The sequence below is a fragment of the Ursus arctos genome, unplaced genomic scaffold (genome assembly GCF_023065955.2).
Source record: "Ursus arctos isolate Adak ecotype North America unplaced genomic scaffold, UrsArc2.0 scaffold_19, whole genome shotgun sequence".
In the NCBI taxonomy this organism is placed as follows: Eukaryota; Metazoa; Chordata; class Mammalia; order Carnivora; family Ursidae; genus Ursus; species Ursus arctos.
The window spans coordinates 14227140-14245135 of NW_026622863.1; the positions used below are offsets into that span (position 1 = coordinate 14227140).

General features: G+C 41.0%; 2 protein-coding genes across 12 annotated transcripts in view; one reads left to right on the top strand and one right to left on the bottom strand.

The window, feature by feature from the left end:
* The window catches only part of PSME3IP1 (proteasome activator subunit 3 interacting protein 1), a 36756-nt gene extending 32824 nt beyond the window's left edge, over positions 1-3932 (bottom strand). Inside the window, exons 1-4 of one of the 9 annotated variants that reach the window (XM_057314106.1) lie at positions 3659-3848; positions 2864-3067; positions 2475-2590; positions 1613-1636 (exon numbers count right to left, since the gene is read on the bottom strand). The gene's annotated coding sequence lies outside the window, so the exon portion shown is untranslated. Of the gene's footprint in view, positions 1-45; positions 978-1559; positions 1637-2474; positions 2591-2863; positions 3068-3658 lie in introns of those variants that run through there. The other 8 variants (XM_057314104.1, XM_057314101.1, XM_057314105.1 and 5 more) reach the window with 8 other exon arrangements.
* A 186-nt stretch (positions 3933-4118) lies between these two features.
* RSPRY1 (ring finger and SPRY domain containing 1) overlaps positions 4119-17996 on the top strand; it is a 43115-nt gene continuing 29237 nt past the window's right edge. The window contains exons 1-2 of one of the 3 annotated variants that reach the window (XM_026494829.4): positions 4119-4603; positions 16034-16538. In XM_026494829.4, the coding sequence (XP_026350614.1) occupies positions 16189-16538 (350 nt within the window). In that variant the 5' untranslated portion in view covers positions 4119-4603; positions 16034-16188. Of the gene's footprint in view, positions 15586-16033; positions 16539-17996 lie in introns of all 3 variants that reach the window. The other 2 variants (XM_026494830.4, XM_044382408.3) reach the window with 2 other exon arrangements.

Here is a 17996-nt window from a genome sequence, read left to right on the forward strand (position 1 = left end):
TTTTTTAATACATTGTGACTCCTAAATGCAAACCAGCTACTTCACCTGAGGCTCAAAGGAAGAAAAACAGCATCTGTTTCAAAGCTGGAGAAAAACCTGGCCATGCTGGAATTTTGCTGCACCGGTATACCTACATCCAATATGGCGCCTCCCTAAAAGATTTTCGAAAGTAGCTTTGATTATACACTATTTTACCATCCGGGCTGGCTTTGGAACCTAACCCACACTAAATTATTACTCCCCCCACACCTCCATCCCACTAGGCTTTGTGTAACTCCTAAGACCGAATTTAAGGGGGAAAAAAGGCTTTGCATTGCACAAACCAGGCAAGGACAACTAACTCATTCAGCTGTATTGCTGAAGTAAATCTTGACAGGGGACCTATTATGTGCAAGGCACAGAGTGCTAGGTGCTCAGCTGGCACTCTACTTTTTAGCAAATAAGGAACTTGCATTCAGAAAGAGAGATAAGGTTGGCACTAAGCAATTTTAGGAAAAGAAGAATGAGGTTAAATGCTGTAAGAGAAAAAATAGAAGCTAAGCACTGAGGAGTTCACAAAAGGAAGACTAGAAAAAAGCATCAGGGAAACTTAACGTTGACAGTGGCTGGGACACTGCATAGGTAACAGTGGTGGTAATTTTAGGTATACAGAGAAAAATGATCTTTAACTCAAGATTCCCTGAAATCACAAATTTCACATTCCAAAATCAAAATGAAAGGGGGCTGGGGCACCTGGGTAGCTCAGTCAATTAAGCGTGGGACTCCTGATTTAAGCTCAGGTGGTGATCTCAGGATTCTGGGATTAAGCCCTGCAGGCTCTCCACTGGGGATGGAGCCTGCTCAATATTCTCTCTCTCTGGAGCGCTCAGCCTTCGGCCCAGGGCGAGATTCTGGAGTCCTGGGATCTGTCCCACATAAGGCTCCTCCGCTGGGAGCCTGCTTCTTCCTCTCCCACTCCCCCTGCTTGTGTTCCCTCTCTCGCTGGCTGTCTCTCTCTATGTCAAATAAATAAATAAAATCTTAAAAAAAAAAAAAAGAGTCTGCCTTCGGCTCAGGGCGTGATCCCAGGGTCCTGGGATTGAGCCCCGCACTGGGCTCCCTGCTCTGCTGGGAGTCTGCTTCTTCCTCTCTCACTCCCCCTGCTTGTGTTCCCTCTCTCGCTGGCTGTCTCTCTCTGTCAAATAAATAAAATCTTTAAAAAAAAAAAAAAAAGAAATTTTTTTAAAAAGGGGGGGCTTTCATTTCCAGAAATAGTGGGCTAGGTAGTTGAAACCAATCCTCTGCCTCTATGATAAAAACAAACAAAACCTGGAAGAAATTTTTTAAATAATTCTTAAACAGAGAAGCTAACAAGATAGTGAAAAATTTGACCAAGGGACACCTGGGTGGCTCAGTTGTTAAGCATCTGCCTTCGGCCCCGGTCATGATCCCAGAGTCCTAGGATGCAGTCTCTGCTTCCCCCTCTTCAACTACCCCTACTTGTGTTCCCTCTCTCGCTCCCTGTCAAATAAATAAAATCTTAAGAAAAAAATTGGCCAAAACCCAAGAAAAGGTGATACCAGAAGTTAAGTCCAATATTCAAGGTGGTTTTCATACTGAGGATTTCTCTGACCTTGAAAACTGCTGTTTTGAAGCCCTTATGAAGCAACAGAAACAAAAGTCAAAGCCAGGAGTCCACAAAGGGTGTAGAATCTGATAGCCACCTCCTTCTCCATCTTAACCTAGTACCCCAAAGAACTAAACCATCAAGGTAAAGGTGAACTGGGAAGAAAAACAGCAGGAATAATGAGCAAAAGAAATAAATCCAAAGAAAATTCACACAGTGAAATTAACACACATAGATATAAAATAATGCTTACTGTGTTTAAAGAAATAAAACAAGCCTCAAAATTAACAGCAGAGAATAAGAAACTGTAAAACAACGGCACAGCACATTTGAAAAAGGACCAAATAGAACCTCAGGAACCAAAAAGTAACTGAATTTAAGATTTTGGTATAACAACAGATTAGAAATAACTTGAGAATTAATGAATAAGAAATTATCCAGGATGTAGTATGGAAAAATAAAAAGGGAGTAAGAGACACAGACATTAGAGTGAAACACGGTCTGTGTTAAATCAGCAAAGGCGATAAACTGTATATGTATATAAACTCGCCGAGAATTTTACAGAAGTAATGACAGACACTAATCCACAGACTCAAGGTCTGATAAACACCAAATCCAACAAAAACACATCCACAGTTGGATATATCATGAAAATGCAGAAAACCAAAAACAAAGAACAATCTTTAAAACACATCATAGCTACAATAAAGAGTGAAATTGACCATATTTAAGAATTGAAGACAAAGCATTTTCAAAAGATGGTCAATAGTGAGCACACTGAAAGTTGTTTAACTCAGCTGCCCTGAAGGCATAATTACAGTGTGATGGAGTCTATGGCAGAACAACACGCTACAATTATTTCACTTACCAGCTGTGTGGTTTTCAATATCTGAGGCAGCAGCTTAACTCTAACCAAACATCAAGATTCTTAGAAGGAGAAAGGGAAGACTGCTAACCAGGTAAACGGTCTTGAGATAGTTCCTCCTGGTTGTAAGGGATTTAAAGCACCAACACTTCAGCTGAGAAAAATAATTGGCCAGCCTCTGCTTTCAGACCCCTATAAATTGGTAACAGCTCCTCTCACGCTCTCTTTGACTGTAAAAGCTGCCTTTATCTCAGCTCAATTCCTTGTATCAAAAAGGAGTATAAACACTGATTCCTTTCAAGAATTTCAGAAGCCGTGCCCTCCAAACCATTTTATGGGGTCCCTGTTAACACATCAGTAAGCCAAACAGCTGAAGAATGAACAAATCTTACCTCACAGCTGGTACACAAGAGGTCATTGGGAATTCTGACCACCAGGCCCACACTTGGCTTCCCCGGGTCCCAAATCCAGACCCACTCAGTCACACTATCTGGGGGTAGGGTCAGAGAATCCTCATTTAAAAGGGCCGCAGAAGATCTTGTTTTCTACTAGATTAAGAACCACTGCTCAGAACGAGTAGGTCTCCACATTTACACCTGTGTGCACAGACATTCACGTGGGCAAACAGCTCTCAAACAAGATCCTTCAACCCTCGGTCTTAGTTTCCTAAGTTTTCTTTTGCAAAACGAGCTCGCTGGCTTGTTATTGTAAGAAAATGCACTAGAGCACAGCAAATGGTACAAAGTACATAGTAAGTTGTGTTTCCCATGCTACATTTGCGTTCTGTGATTCAACGATTTCCAGCCAGGCACTCCCACATTTCCTGAGTAGCCTGGAGCCGTTCCAAGACCCCTGCGAGAGAGCCCACTCCTCCCTTGGAGCCTGGGTGGTCCCACTTAGCAGAAACGGTGGAGGAGAGCCGACAAGAGGCTCGAAGTCCCAAGACCGCTAGAAAGGGTCGGGATGCTTCCGCACACGACTTGGGAGGCCCTCCCGCGGGCTCCCTCGGCTGCCCTCAGGCTGGGCCCTAGCAAGCCCCTGGCCCCAGTGACTCAGAACACTGGGCGAGTGCGCAAACTGAGAACCGGCCTGGCCCTAAACCTCACACTAAACGTAGCCCCCCACCTCCTCAGCGAAGAAGCTGGACCCCAGGTCTCTCAGCCAGGCCAGGGCCAGGCCGCACTCACCTACCAGCGTGCGGGAGGCAAGACCCCCACACCTCGGCGGCGCCCACCCCAAACCGCCACCGCTAAAACCGCTCGCTCTTTAGGACAAAAAAAAAAAGAAGAAGAAGAAGAAGAAAGGAAAGAAAAAAAAGAAAAGAAAGAAAATAGCCTTTGCTTTTGTATTCCTTTTGACCCTTCAGGGCTTCCTCTTCCTCACCGCCACAACAAAGTTCCGCCCCGCTTCCGGCGGCGTGACCCAATCCGCACCCCTCTTCCTCCCCAGGAGACAGATGGAAATCCGGTGTCCCGAAAGCTAGCCAGAGAGACTTGATTGGGCCATTCGCAGCTCAGCAAGGGGATTGGCCAGCTCGCGCTTGGGGGGCGGGTTGGGCCGTGTGATCACGTGGTGCCTTCCCTGAACGATGATTGGCTGTCAGGGAGAGGGCTTGCCACCGAGGAAGGGGCGTTTCCTAGGGGACTGAGGGTGGGCAGGGGCGGTGCGAAGCGGGGGTGGGCCCAGCGCGTAATGGCAGCGCTGTGGCCTCGCGTCCATCTTTACCGCTCTCTCGGACCTGTCACAAAGGAGTCGCGCCGCCACTGCCGCTCCCTCCCTCGGGTGGGCCCGGGAGCTGGAGAAGTCAGTGCCGCAGCCCAGCCGCGCTGCTTTGGGAAACCACTGGGGACGCGGAGCGGGGGGGGATCCGAGGGCTGGGGACGTCCGTGAGGGAGGGGAACAGCCGCCCGGGTTTGCGGCAGGGCGACCGGACTGGGGCCGGGGGAGACTCCGGGAAGGGGCCCGGGAGGGAGTGGCGTTGGGCAGAGCCCAGGAAACAGCCCGGAGGTTCTCCACTGAGGCCCGCACTGAAGAGGTACCTGGAAGAGGGTGTTCCCCCTTTAGGGGGTTCGTGACCGGCGGAGGTTGTTGGGGGTCGCCCTTCCGAGGAGGCCGCGGCTAAAGGGGCCCAGGTGAGAGGCAGGTAGCTCTTGGGAGGCTCCTGATATTTAGGGGTGCTCCTCAGTCGTGTCCTGGACGGGAGGGGTAACGGGAGGAGGCGTTGGGAGGGTTTTCTTTTGTGGAGTTAAAGGTTTAGGTGGCACGGGTGGGAGTCGGACCTTCCCCTGGGAGATACAGAAATGCATTGGGGTCGAGAGACCCCTCAGAGAAAGGGACTAGGAGTTGGGAGCCAGAGCTAGCGGATTCTTTTACTCCGGAGGCCCGATGTGAAAAATGGGTAAGGGCCCTAGGGAGAGGTTGTTGCTGAGCGGTTCTGGAAAGCAGAGACCACCATCTATAGGAAAGCCCGCGTGGGGAATAATAAGAGGGAAGCGGTAACAGCAAGGGTTTTCCTCTCTGGAGACCGACCTGTGTCTTAAACACAGGATTCAGCTGTTTCTGGGTGTAGTGCAGGTGGGTTGGGGGCGTTCTATCCCAACAGCACCTCTTGTGTGACTCTAGATGAGGCTTTTGTTCCTACCTGGTGCCTCAGTTTCCCTTTCTTTGGGGAGGGAGAGCGAGGCAGAGATGGTTCACTGAGACTGTCCAGTTCTATCCTGTAGAGCCGTCTGAATGAAGCTGCTCCCCCTGGAGTGTTGTACTTTGAACTTTAGAAGGCTGGAAGTGTCTGTTAGTGACTGAGTCGAGTCCCGCAGTTGTCCAGGCCCTTCACCGGCCATGTACGCGTTCTCAGACGAGTAACTTAATCTGTTGGGTCTCTTCTGTAAAATAGAACAGTGTGTGAAGATACACTCCAAACTACAAGCTGTGCAAAAGTAAAGTACTGTGATTTTACCACCAAAGGTGTTGAAGAATAAAAGCGATGGGCTGCCTCAACTGTAAAGCAGTATGTAGATGTAAAGGATTAGCATTAATACAATTGTTGATCACCTGTGCTGCTGGGAGCCATATTGTACTGAAAACCTCAAGGTTCCGGGCTTTCTAGGTCATATTATGATCTAAACCCATGGTTTCAGCCCCTGCTTAGATGGAAGTGGAGGGATTTCCGGTTTTTGCTCCCAGAGTTTTAATTTACTTTGAACTTCTGATGGTGCTGGCAGGAGGTAGCGCTATAATATAATCTTTTCCCCCAGAAAGTTTTTCTCTGACTGCTAAAATTGGATCTCAATATTATAAACCACCTCCCCTTTTTCCATGTATGTGTGTGTGTGTGTGTGTGTGTGTGTGTGTATTACCTTTGGGTGTCTACATGTAGTGAGTATCATGCTTCCTCTCTCAGTTGTGATTTTGTAGATGAGACCTTTTTTTTCCCCATGAATATTATGCCTTTCTGGGTTCTGTGGTGGCTTCAAACTATGGGTTATGAGGTACATTAGCAATTGCTTTTAAAATTCTCTTCTACAGTGGTTCTCTTTATTTCTCACCATATATAGAATTTGCATTTCCTGGAATGACATCTTGCTTTGTAGCTCCCCCTATGAGGTTATAAGATAATTGTGTCCATGTATGACATTTTCCTAATGTTTGGTTAGTGGCATTTGTTAGAGCTGGTTTTCCAAATGTTGGCTAATTGGTGATTTTTGAAGCTTGGTTTCTTTCTTTCTTTCTTTCTTTTCTTTTTTTTTAAACAAAAAGCTGGCTTGCATTTCCTGTTTTTCTAATTTTATATTCCATGGGTCTTAAAAAAAGTGCACTGTGGTGATTTTATGAGCTTTCTGATTTCCCAGGATACATGCTGTCCTGACCTACTGCTTAATGCCTGTGTCCTGCTTTTGCTGTTTTTACAAACCCTTTGTTATTTCTGTACTTCATGATTATTTTTAAGTTATTGATTAGGAAGTGTTCCAGCATACTCTGTGTGGATTTTTTTCTGATTTGTCAACAAAATGACTTCTCCCTTACTAAATTGGCCAAAAATCAAGGGGAAATAAAAACTTAGCATTCTGTGTAAAACTTTGTTATTCTGTAGTGAATAGGGAAAAACAACAACTCTGAAGTATGTTTTGGCAAGAGAATAACAAATCGTTGTGTGTTCCTGAAATGCATTTCCAACAGTCTGTTTCTACTCATGAGTTCAATCAATCAAGAATTACAAAAATAATGGGAAGTAATTTTTTTAATGAAGGGAGAAGTCATCCTTTAAAATACATCCTTTAAAATACAACTCACCTTGATACTCTAATATCTATATAGTTTGAGAAATTATTAGGAATTCCTAAGGATGGTAATGACTATTACCACTTTAAATTAGAAGTTTTCTGCTTTGTGATCAGATCCTTGTAAAGTAGATGTGATAGTCACAGGGCTGAAAAAGTAAATGGAAAATCATTAGGCACCACAGATGGGAACCACAATGGAACCAGAAATCTATTTCAAAGAGTTATTTGGGGTAGTAAACTATCAGTTGAGATTCTCTTCAAATATTTGGCATTTTTGCATTTACCATTGAGTTTAGATAGTTTTTTTTCCTTGTGTACAAGGAAAATTGAAAAACAGAAAAGTTAGGAAGTAGTGAATGCTAAAACTTGGGCCACAGTCGTTAGGAGACTTGTACAATTTTAGGAATGCGAAAGAATGACTATTTTCCCTTTGGCTTATCTACTCAGTAAGTCAGCTTTTGATACAGCTTTTGAAATATGATTAGGAAAAAAGGTACACATTGTTAAATTTTACTCTGTCCATTTCAAAAGGGTATGCTTGCTGGTTAAATATGTAAAAGAATAGTTAACTATAGATAACTATATATAACTGTGTGATATATACAAGGCTAAATGAGGCAAACATTTTATAACTAGTGGTTGGTTGTTAGAGAATATTCTCCTTTCTGAGTTTTTGAAAATGAAGAATGCATTTGAAAAAGCAAAGAATTGATGCACTCCTTAAGTTTGTTAATGAATGAACCCTGCATATAACTTTCTTGTTGCCTGAAATTATAGTTTCCAGGCATAATTTCATGGGTCTTACACACATCAAATAGAAGGTTTAAACACCTTACTTGGCAAGTTTATTATTACCTCAGTTTAAATGTTTCAGTGTTAGTTTTTTCTTACCTTCTACCTCCTGAAGAGTTAAGTTTCCTCTCCTGGGCTCCCGGATGCTGTAACTCTCCAAGTATGGCTTCCACTCCACCCTTCTTTGTGAGAAGTATAGCTCCTTTTTTCAGTTCTTATTGCTTCATAGTTATTCATACTTACATATGCCTAAGGGCTACTTATAACCTACCAAGTGAATTGTTAAGAATTACTGAAACATGGTATTCATAAACCAAAACTAATAAAACATAAGAATTTACTCTTGTCTCCCAGAGTCTGTCCTGGGAAACGTGGCACCAGTGCAGAGCTTCTTAACATGTCCTCTGCAGAGTGGGGCTTCCTGCCATATTCAGAAGGGTGCTTATTTGGGATCATCCTCAGTATTGTCTCAAATGAATCTTGGTTTTCCATTGTGCTTCCTTCCCCCCCCACCCCGTTGAAATTACTATTAGTTTCATCTTTATCAATTTAATTTATGGGCTTTTGGTTAACCTTTTACTGTGTGGTTGGGAATATTCGCACCAACAATGTTTTGGCTTATAATTTAATGTGTACATGAATGTGTAGCAGCGCAGATATAAATCTTCCATTCCCCTTTTGCTAATGCTGGTATATATAGTCACCTAAAAACTTGCTTGTAAAAGAGATACTTGAAAGTAAGTTCCTTTTTCACTGGAAAAATGGTAGAGGGAGAGGCCTCCACCTCGTGGACCTGACGCTTTATCCATAGGCTTCTATGGCATGTACTGTATCACGGGTTAGGTGCTCAGTGTTGCTATCCTTCATCCCTTTACCAAGAGCATGAGGGACCTCTTTACATCTTTGCTTGGTGCCTGGCATATAAGCATTGGATTTATATTTATTAAATGACGTGTGAGTTTTTCAAAGTGATAACTCCTTTGGAAACACTCGATTTTTACAGATTTTAGAATAAATTCACTTAAAATACTTACTGACTACCTGTTAGTTTCTAATAGGCATCCAGTTGAGTGTGCAGTTGTTTTCCGATAATGCTTTAAGTAGATCTCTTTAAGGAAAGTGTTGCTATTTATGATGTCAACACATTTTGTTTTAATAGCAAAGAGTTCTCTGTAATAGTAAAGTTCTTTTCCTTCCGATCTGTGTATCATGTATGTGTTTAAATAACAGATCTATATGATTTCCTGTTACCTGGCCTCTTAGGGGGGAAAATCTCAAATAGTATGGAGTACTACCTTTGTTTTTCTCCACTGTACTGCAGCCATCATTAGCGCTTACCGCAGTTCCCCCCGTAGTATTTCCTTTCTGGGTTCAAGGCAAATTTTTCCATCTTTGAGACCAGGCAAGTATTATTTACTTTTCCTTTTTTGCTATTATTTGCTTTTGGAAATTCCTTACTTTATCCCAGCCCTAAATTTTATTTCTTGTTACATTTTTTGAATGCTGAAAGGATTTGTCTTTTCTCCTTTGTACTGTTTCATGTCAGGACTGTATTCTGTAATTTGTTCTGCTAAAAAAAAAAAAATCTCACCTGACCACAGGCACTACTGCTACTGAGTTAAAAACCTCAACATTTTAGGAGAAGCTTTTTCAAGATATTCCTCCTGTGCCAGATCAACCATAAAAGTTAACTACTTCCCCCCAAAGATGTTCATTCGTCCTCTTTCTTTCTCTTTCTTTTTTTCTTTCTCTTTCTTTCTTTCAAAGATTTATTTGAGAGAGAGAGAGCAAGAGCCAGCACGAGGTTGGGGGGTGCAGAGGGAGAAGCAGGCTCTCTGCTGAGCAGGAAGCTTTATCCCAGGACCCTGGGATCATGACCTGAGCTGAAGGCAGACGTTTAACCAACTGAGCCACCCAGGTGCCCCAAAGACGTACTTTCTTAAACTAACTTCTGTGCATAGCAGAAGGATCAGAATCACCCAGTGCTTTTCTCAGACAGCGTGAAGGTTAGTTAGAACCCTAGGGATAATAGTACCCTGTCTGGCTTAAACCTCAGGTGGCAGTGCTATGCAGATAGTTTTGCACACCTGGGAGACATGTAAAAATATCTTATTACCAGAACTGCTTTTCCTTTTGGAGGAAAAGTGAAGTTACAACCAAATATTTCACAATCTTCCCCTTTTGCCCCTACCCGCCCCCCCACCGGAGAATATCAGATGCCTTAGCATCTAGAGACAAAAACACCCTTGTTAAAATATATCCAGGTGGTTTCTGTTTCAACTCGCAAGTATACTTTTGACAGATAATACACTTTTCTTATCCACTTATTGTACTACACCAAATAATCAATCTTGTTGACCTCCCAGGTTTTCCCCATTTAAACACACTCTTCAGCCAAAAAAAAAAAAAAAGTCATGGTCTTTGAGGTGTCCTGTAGAATATTTTAAAAGCAAATATATTTATGGGTAGATTTACCTTGGTAGGGTTTGAATAACATAGGTATATGCATTGGACAAAACTTGGCACATATATGCTTAAACTTGCATATTTCATTATATGTAAATTTAACCTCTAAAAATTTACTGAAGTCTAGTTAGTGATGCATGCTGAGTGATTTAGGGGGTAGTATACTGATGCCTGTAATTTACTTTGAAATGCATTAAAACCAATTAGATGGACTGATGATGTATAGAGATGGGTAGATGTGTGATAAAGCAAGTATGACAAAATGTTATTGTTAGAATGTAAATGGTGGGTATATAGGCGTTCACTGTAAAATTCAACTTTTCTCTGTGTTTGAAATTGTTCATAATAAAATGTTGAGGGGGCACTAAATGTGACACTGGAAGTTACCACTTGTAATACATTCACTGCTTTAGGATAAAGTCCAAAACATTTTCTAATGAAAGAAAACCATTAAAATTTCCAGTGTATTACATGTTGTTACTGTTCATGCTGTAGGATTTAGTCTTTGGGAATTGGGGAGTGGATTGGAAAAAATTACGGCATCCTGTAACACTGTTTTGGAATAATGAGGCAAAGATGACAGCAATAGTAATTTCATGCCCAAATTTTGGTTTTTCTTCCTATGGCCATTCATTTAACTAGCTTCTCCTTTCTTGGCAGCATAATCCTGAAGTCTTATTTTCAGAGAAAAGAAAGTGTTCTTAATGCCACTGAGCTGTATTATGATTGAATGCAAGCAAATATTTGAAGAGATGAATCATTGGTTCCTGGACCATTGTCAGACAGGGTTAGACCAGTTGGCCAGATGTCTCTGTGGTGAACTGTTTATGATGGTAGAGGTCTATGTGTTGAGAACCAGACCTCACCACTTTAACACTAAATTTACTGAGAGGCTCAGTTTGATTTTTTTTTTCCTTTCAAAGCAGTTTTAAAGTTTAAAGATAAAATGTAAAAATTGAATAAATCATAAGTGATACAGAAGTGGAAAAAATAGTCTTCACTTTCTTTTGTAAAAGGAAATGCTTGATTATAATTATGCTCTTGCAGCAAAATGGCTGTGAACAGTATAATGATTTACAAAGCATTACCATTTAGATGGTAAAAAGTGTCTCTACTAAGCAGTGGCATCCAGCAGTATCATTATAATCAGTTGATGATTGCTACAGCCACAGATCTAATCATTGTGTCTATTTAAATTATGTGACTAGCTTTTTTTTGTTCTCAAAATTGAGACTCGACCAATCTAATGCTAAGTAGTCTTCAAAGTTATGGGGAAGTATATAGGTATTTGAGATGTTTTGCCTAGTCCATTCAGCCTGTCAGCAATTGAATGACATTACCCATAAGCAGGGTACCATTTCGGTTCTTTATGATGCTTCATAGCGTGGATCTGGTGGGTAACACAGGGAACTATTTTATTCACTGTGTTGATATGTACTGTATGTAATCATTAATGGATGTAACTGTATTCTAATGGTTTTTTTGGCTGCCTTCTCCAAAAGGCTATGTTCAAAGATAGTCTTAGTTCATTTTTCTGGAAAGGGAGATAAACCTTTTTGACCCCAGATGAATCACTCTGTAGTGTTTCAGTCTGTCCCTTCGTTCCATCAGTGGGTCCTGCCTGTTGTGACAGGTTTTGTGTTAGGTTCTGTAACACAATGATTTCCAGGCCTGGCCACCATCAGAATCAACAGGACAATTTTAAGAAAACACTTGCTTGGGCCACATCCTAGAAATTTTGATTCTGGAGATTTGGAGTGGAACCAGGAATTTGCATTTTAAGAAGTACCTAAGCATTTCTAATGCCCATTGGCTTCGGGATGATGAAGCTACAATCCCTTCCCAGGTTCTTTGTCTGAAAGTATAGATAAGTAAAAATTATTTTAGTACAGAGTAGATGAGAGCTATAAAAGATAACTTCTTTAATTATCTTAGTGGTCTTAAATCAGGTCTTATTCCAGAGTCCACACATCCCAGATTATTTAGTTACTCGTTTTATAATAACATCTTGCATTTTTGGTTCCAGTGCGTTAGGCTCTGTGCCACGTTTGACATACTCTATTCCATTTAATCCTCACTGTAGTACTGTGTAAGAACTATTATTATCTCCATGTTTTAAAGTGTGTCAATAGCCAGGGTAATTAGACTACGTAGCTGTAAATATTGCAGGGCTGGGACCTGAGCCCAGTCTGTCAGACGGCAAAGCCTGTGCCCTTGCTGGAGTGGCCTCTGGCATCCTGTAGATCTGTAGGCTGAGTGTTACTGTTTTAAAACAATGGTCCTTGGGAAGAGGACCACATAATGTTTTTTGGAATGAGATAAAACAAAGCTGTGTAAAGTATAATTGTTTCGTTTCATTACCCAGACTTTTGCCTAAAATATTCATAAATTGTTCCCTGAGAAAAGTACCACGAGTGATGAAGATTTCCAGATGAAAAGCTATACATTCTTTAATGCTGAATAAATCTAAAAGGTCAAACACTTTGTTCATTAATGTGCCCTGCCTTTAGGTGTAACCCTTAAGATTCTCTTTATGCTCGTTTCAGGAGGTTTTTAAAGATGCCAGCTCTTTTTTTTTTTTTTTTTCTTGTATGTTTCACACACTTTCCTTTGAAATGCCTCACAGCTCCTCCCACCTAATTAACCTCTTCCTTACACCTGGTCTTTACAGTTAGTCCTTAAAAGAGAAAGTCTTTGGTTTTAAAATATTTGAAAGCTTTCTTTGTTTCTTTCTTTCTTTCTTTCTTTCTTTCTTTCTTTCTTTTTTTTTTTTTTTTTTTACTTCATCTCCTCCTATGACAAACCTTGTAGTTTAGCATCATCTTCTGGGTCATTTAGGGAAAATGGCTCTTGGAAGAAACTGATCTGAACTATACTGGAATTCAATATGAAAATAGAGGGGAAAAAAGCCCACTGAATTCTTGTCGTCTTCCTCCAAATTTAGTCAGATTTTTAAAAAATACCTGCATGTATTAGGTATCTTCCATTTACTTTGGAACTATAAATAAAAGGAAATCTGCATAGATTAATTCTTTATCCAGGTTAGCCAAAATTTTTTTGGATAAAATGAAGTTTAAGACTCTGAGATTCAACAAACTTTTTTAAGCCACTGCTTTTCTCATAAGCATTCCCAACATTTCTTGTTACTCTAAATAGCTTTACAAGTGTTGGTATTAAACTGTAAGGATCCTCTGTTCTCTGGGACTTAATCTCACCTTGACATTCTCAGTTCATTACCAATTTTTTCTAATACTTGATTGGTCTCCCTTCCTTAAGTATACATACCTTTCCCAATTTAATCTGTCTGGTTGGACTGAATCTACTATTTGCATGTCATGCGTGTCGCAACTTCCATTCTGATCTTGTGGAAAGGCTCAGAAGCTTTAGAGAGGCCAGTAGAATTCCCTCTGCTCTAGTAACCTTGACACCATGGAGCAGTTTAGGGTGAGAAAGCACGTGGCCAGGAGATGAAGCATTCCCGAATAGAGTTCCCTTGTATTGAATCCTGGATCATTCCTTCTACCATCCCCAAAGTATTAGTTAGTTTAGACACAGATTTTTACAGCACGGTGAGTAAGAAACTATGACAATCCAGAGTATGGATTTCGATAAAGCCTTAACTGGGATGAGGAGCAGTTTTAGATATTCTGGTATAGAAAGATGTATTGTGGGTACCTGGGTGGCTCAGTCAGTAAGTGTCTGCCTTCAGCTCAGGTCATGATCCCAGGGTCTTGGGATCCAGCCCTGCATCGGGCTCCCTGCTCAGCGGGAAGCCTGCTTCTCCCACTCCCACTCCCCCTGCTTGTGTTCCCTCTCTTGCTGTCTCTCTTTGTCAAATAAATAAATAATCTTTAAAAAAAGAAAGATGTATTGTTAAGGGGGGAAAAGCAAACTACAGAACAATGGTTATGACATTGTCCTAGTTAAGTTAAAAAAAAAAAACTTTGTGAGTATATAATAAAGGTGTGGAAACAGACATTTGAAGCTTTTAGCAGGGGTTACCTCTGGGAAAGGGAATGGGCTATGAAGAAAACCTGTCTTCTCAGAAGAGAGGCGTTAACTTTTCTGTAGACTGTATGTAGCATTTGGGTCTTAAAATGAACACACATCCATTTTTTGTTTTAAGATGTTAACAGATAAAGTTTTAATATAATACTTTGGGATTTCAAGGTGGGCAGCCCTGCCAGAAAACCTTGGATTCTTTACCTCCTCTCATCTGAATTGTTCCAACAGTGCCCTCTCTGTGAAGGTTCTGTGAGAAGGGCGTGAGCATTGCTTAACTGTTAACGCTTTGGTCTTTCTCAGAAAGTAGCATAATTTATAAGATCAATTGAAATTTACACCAGTGACCCTCTTAAAAGCATTGTTTCTGATATCCGTCTTCTGTCCTTTTGAGCACTGAAATCTCTTGCTTATCTGCCCTCTGAGGGGAATTGTCTCCCGTGGTCCCTGCAGTAATGGGAATGGTATTACTTCAACTCTTTTGCTGGTTTAGATTGTGTCCTCTTTTAAAAAGCCGTTTCCAGCCGAGACCTTGCCTCTTGCGCCTACCTATACTCCAGGCATATCCTTTTAAGTATAACCTGACTGTCTTGGGGGAACCAAGAAAACCCATGGTATTACTTGGTTCGGCCATTGCTGTCTTGCTATTTTGGAGGGAGATAATGTCTGTTGCCTCTCTTCTCTCTTCCCATTCCCCCTCCTGCCCTTCCTTTTCTTATCCCTCGCCCTCTCTAGACCAATTAGATTAGATTATTATATGTATGTGTAAAGATTTTCTATCTCCGTCTGTCTCCTTTCCCTCAGTTTTCCTCCATGAGCAGAAATTAAACTGGGCAAATATTTAAAAGAATTTGCTGCGAATCTGTCCCAATAATGGAAGTAACTTCTCTTGCTTCTAATTCTAATTCCATTAAATCTAATGACATTTTATTTATATCTGTTCCTGAGTGGGTACTCAATATATGCAGATTTAATTATAAATAACTGAATGTTGAGTGGAGAGTACACAGTAGTCTCTATTCCTTGTGTCCATTTGTGCCCCTGTGGGCCCTGTCTCCACGTCTTGGTGTGATTCTTTGCTTTCTGTGACCAACCCCACCCTGTCCATTTTCTTCTTCCAGAGCCTCCTTTCTAACCCTAACCAGATTCTCTCAGTTTAATGAAGAGCAGGTTCTATCATTAGAGTTTTTGTTGATGAACGTGCCGTATGGGATAATAATGGCCATCTATTAATTCCTGGAGGGCAGGGCCTGTGCCTTGTCCGTCTTTGTTCTCCCGGTGCCGGCACGGTATGGACACAAGGTGCTTAGTCAATATTTTTAGACAAAGATAATTGGTGCATCCTTCTTCGTAACTTTGTAGCAGACATATCGTACAATAAACTGATCATTGTGAAAATGTAGCCTTGTGATACATATTTGCCTCTCGCCAGTTTTGCTTACACAACGGAAAAACTTTGTAACTGCTTGTGTGATTTCTGTACATTCTCAAGTGTCCCTCCACATGGGAAATCTATGCAGTTTGGTGATTGCGTTCAAGTGAAATACTCTACCTGTTATTCTTCTGCATATCAAGTGAGTGCTATCACGTTCATATCATAACTTTTTAAGCAACAAACATCTGTAATTAGTCTACTGAAACATATTAACTTTTCTCATACATTTAAATTTTAAAAGGAGATAGTTCATTTTTTTGAATCCACAGGAGTCCTTGAAACAACTGCACATATTCTTCTAATGTATTTCTGTATAGGTAGAAACACACACATGGTTTAAAAAAAAAAAACCAGTGGTAACTCGTGTTTACATGGGAATGGTTTAGCAGTCAACTTTATAATATGATAAAAAGGAATTCTTAATTATTAGTTTTCTTATGCAAAGGTACCTCTTTGTGTTGGAAACCTATAAACATAACCAAAGATGATTTATCATTGTAATCCTAATGCCTACAAAATCAAACTAAGAAAGTTTTGAGTAATTAAGTGACCTTGGATTCATTTTTCATTTCTTCTCTTTCTTTTAGAACTGCCGCTGGATGACCCGGATTCCCCGCAATTGATAATGTTGGAGATCAGTTCTACAACTTTATTCCACATTCAGTTGTTAAAAACAAATAGAATGCAAGTTCCTCGACTCCAGATTATGAAAACAGTACTTGGAAAACTGAAAACTATCTAAATGATTGTCTTTGGTTGGGCCGTGTTCTTAGTGAGCAGAAGCCTTGGCCAGGGTCTGCTGTTGACTCTTGAGGAGCACATAGCCCACTTCCTGGGGACTAGAGGTGCCACTGCTACCATGGGTAATTCCTGTATCTGCCGAGATGACAGCGGAGCGGAGGACAGTGTTGACACCCAGCAGCAGCAGGCTGAGAACAGTGCAGTACCCACTGCTGACACGAGGAGCCAACCCCGGGATCCTGTTCGGCCACCAAGGAGGGGCCGAGGACCCCATGAGCCAAGGAGAAAGAAACAAAATGTAGATGGGCTAGTGCTGGACACACTAGCAGTCATACGGACTCTTGTAGATAAGTAAGTATCTGACTCCCTAGTCACCCCCTTTGCAATGAAAAGTGTTCTACAGGAACCATAACTTGAGTCCTTCACTTCATTAGGATATATTCACCAAGCCATGAGCTTATAAGGCAAGAGAGAATACTTTATTTCTCCTCTGATGGCAAAGTAAATTATAAGGTTTGATGTTTTTACTTGCTATATCTACTCCTATCTGGAAATGTCTAAACATTTTGATAGCAGAAAACACTAATTAAAGCTACGATCTTTATTAGGGCATGTAGTAAATGTGGAGTGAGTTTGTGTTGCAAGCAGCAATAGGAAATGGTTTCACAGAGACCAACTCTTATCTTGTTTGCCTGTCTGTACCACTGATGAGAGATTCAAGATGAGTTACTTTTCCAAGAGCATGGCTGCACGCACTTTCTGTTGGCAACATAAGGACGTAGGTCAAGGAGAGTATTCCTCCTCCTCCCTTCTTGTATCCTTTATTTGGCTATCTTAGATCCATTTGGGAAGCATGTAAATTGAAACTGCAGGGTGCACCTGTACCTTTTTTGTTTCTCCCCTGTTTTGTCTAACTCTAGGTGTGAAATTCCAGATTGAGTAACAGTGAAATGGGAGAACATGGTTCAGGTTGAAAAAATATTTTGACTTAACTGTACAGTTCAGTAATTAGGAGCAAAAGTTTTAGAACCATGGTGGACCAGGTTTCAGATTTTGGCCCAGCTCCTTAACTAGCTACATGACGCTGGGTGAGTTACTTCCCTAAGCCTCAGATTCCTTACCTATAAGAGGGGAAAAATACCTTTCTTACAGGGATTATCATGAGATAATATATATAAAGCATCTAGCGTAGTGCCTTGCACATTCCAGTTGCTCAACGGATGATCGTTTGTGGGTTTTTTTAAGTTATATGTGGGTTCTTTTTGCTTCAGCCTCTGCTAGCAAATTTAAGTATCTAAATATTTGATCATCGCATTTATAAAAACCCACTTTTAATTCCTCAAAATTACAGCATTAAGCAAGGTATACCTGTGCATATTATTCTGAGGTGATTTTTTTTTCCCCTCACAGAAATAAATTTGTTTGGCGCATTTTTCTATCTGCCATAGAACATGCTGGGGAAATGGGGAAAGGTGGCTCTTACAAATATTCTCCATAACCAGTTCATAATAAGTTTATTAAACCAGCCTTTGAAGTAGTTCTGGTATCTGAACTAATTTAATGTTTGTATTTTTGTAGAAAATATTTACTGAATATAAATCTATGCCATTTTCATCCCTCAAACCCAGGCAGGGGGCTAGAAGCTGTTAGTTAAAGTTTCTTCATGGTGACATTTAAAACATACTATAAAATTATAATGAGAAGTTGCCCTTCCCAAATAAGGAAGTAAACCATAAGCAGTGTTATTTAAGCCCACTGGAAAAACAGGTACAGAATAGGTTTTGCCATATTTTTTAAAAGAATGATTAA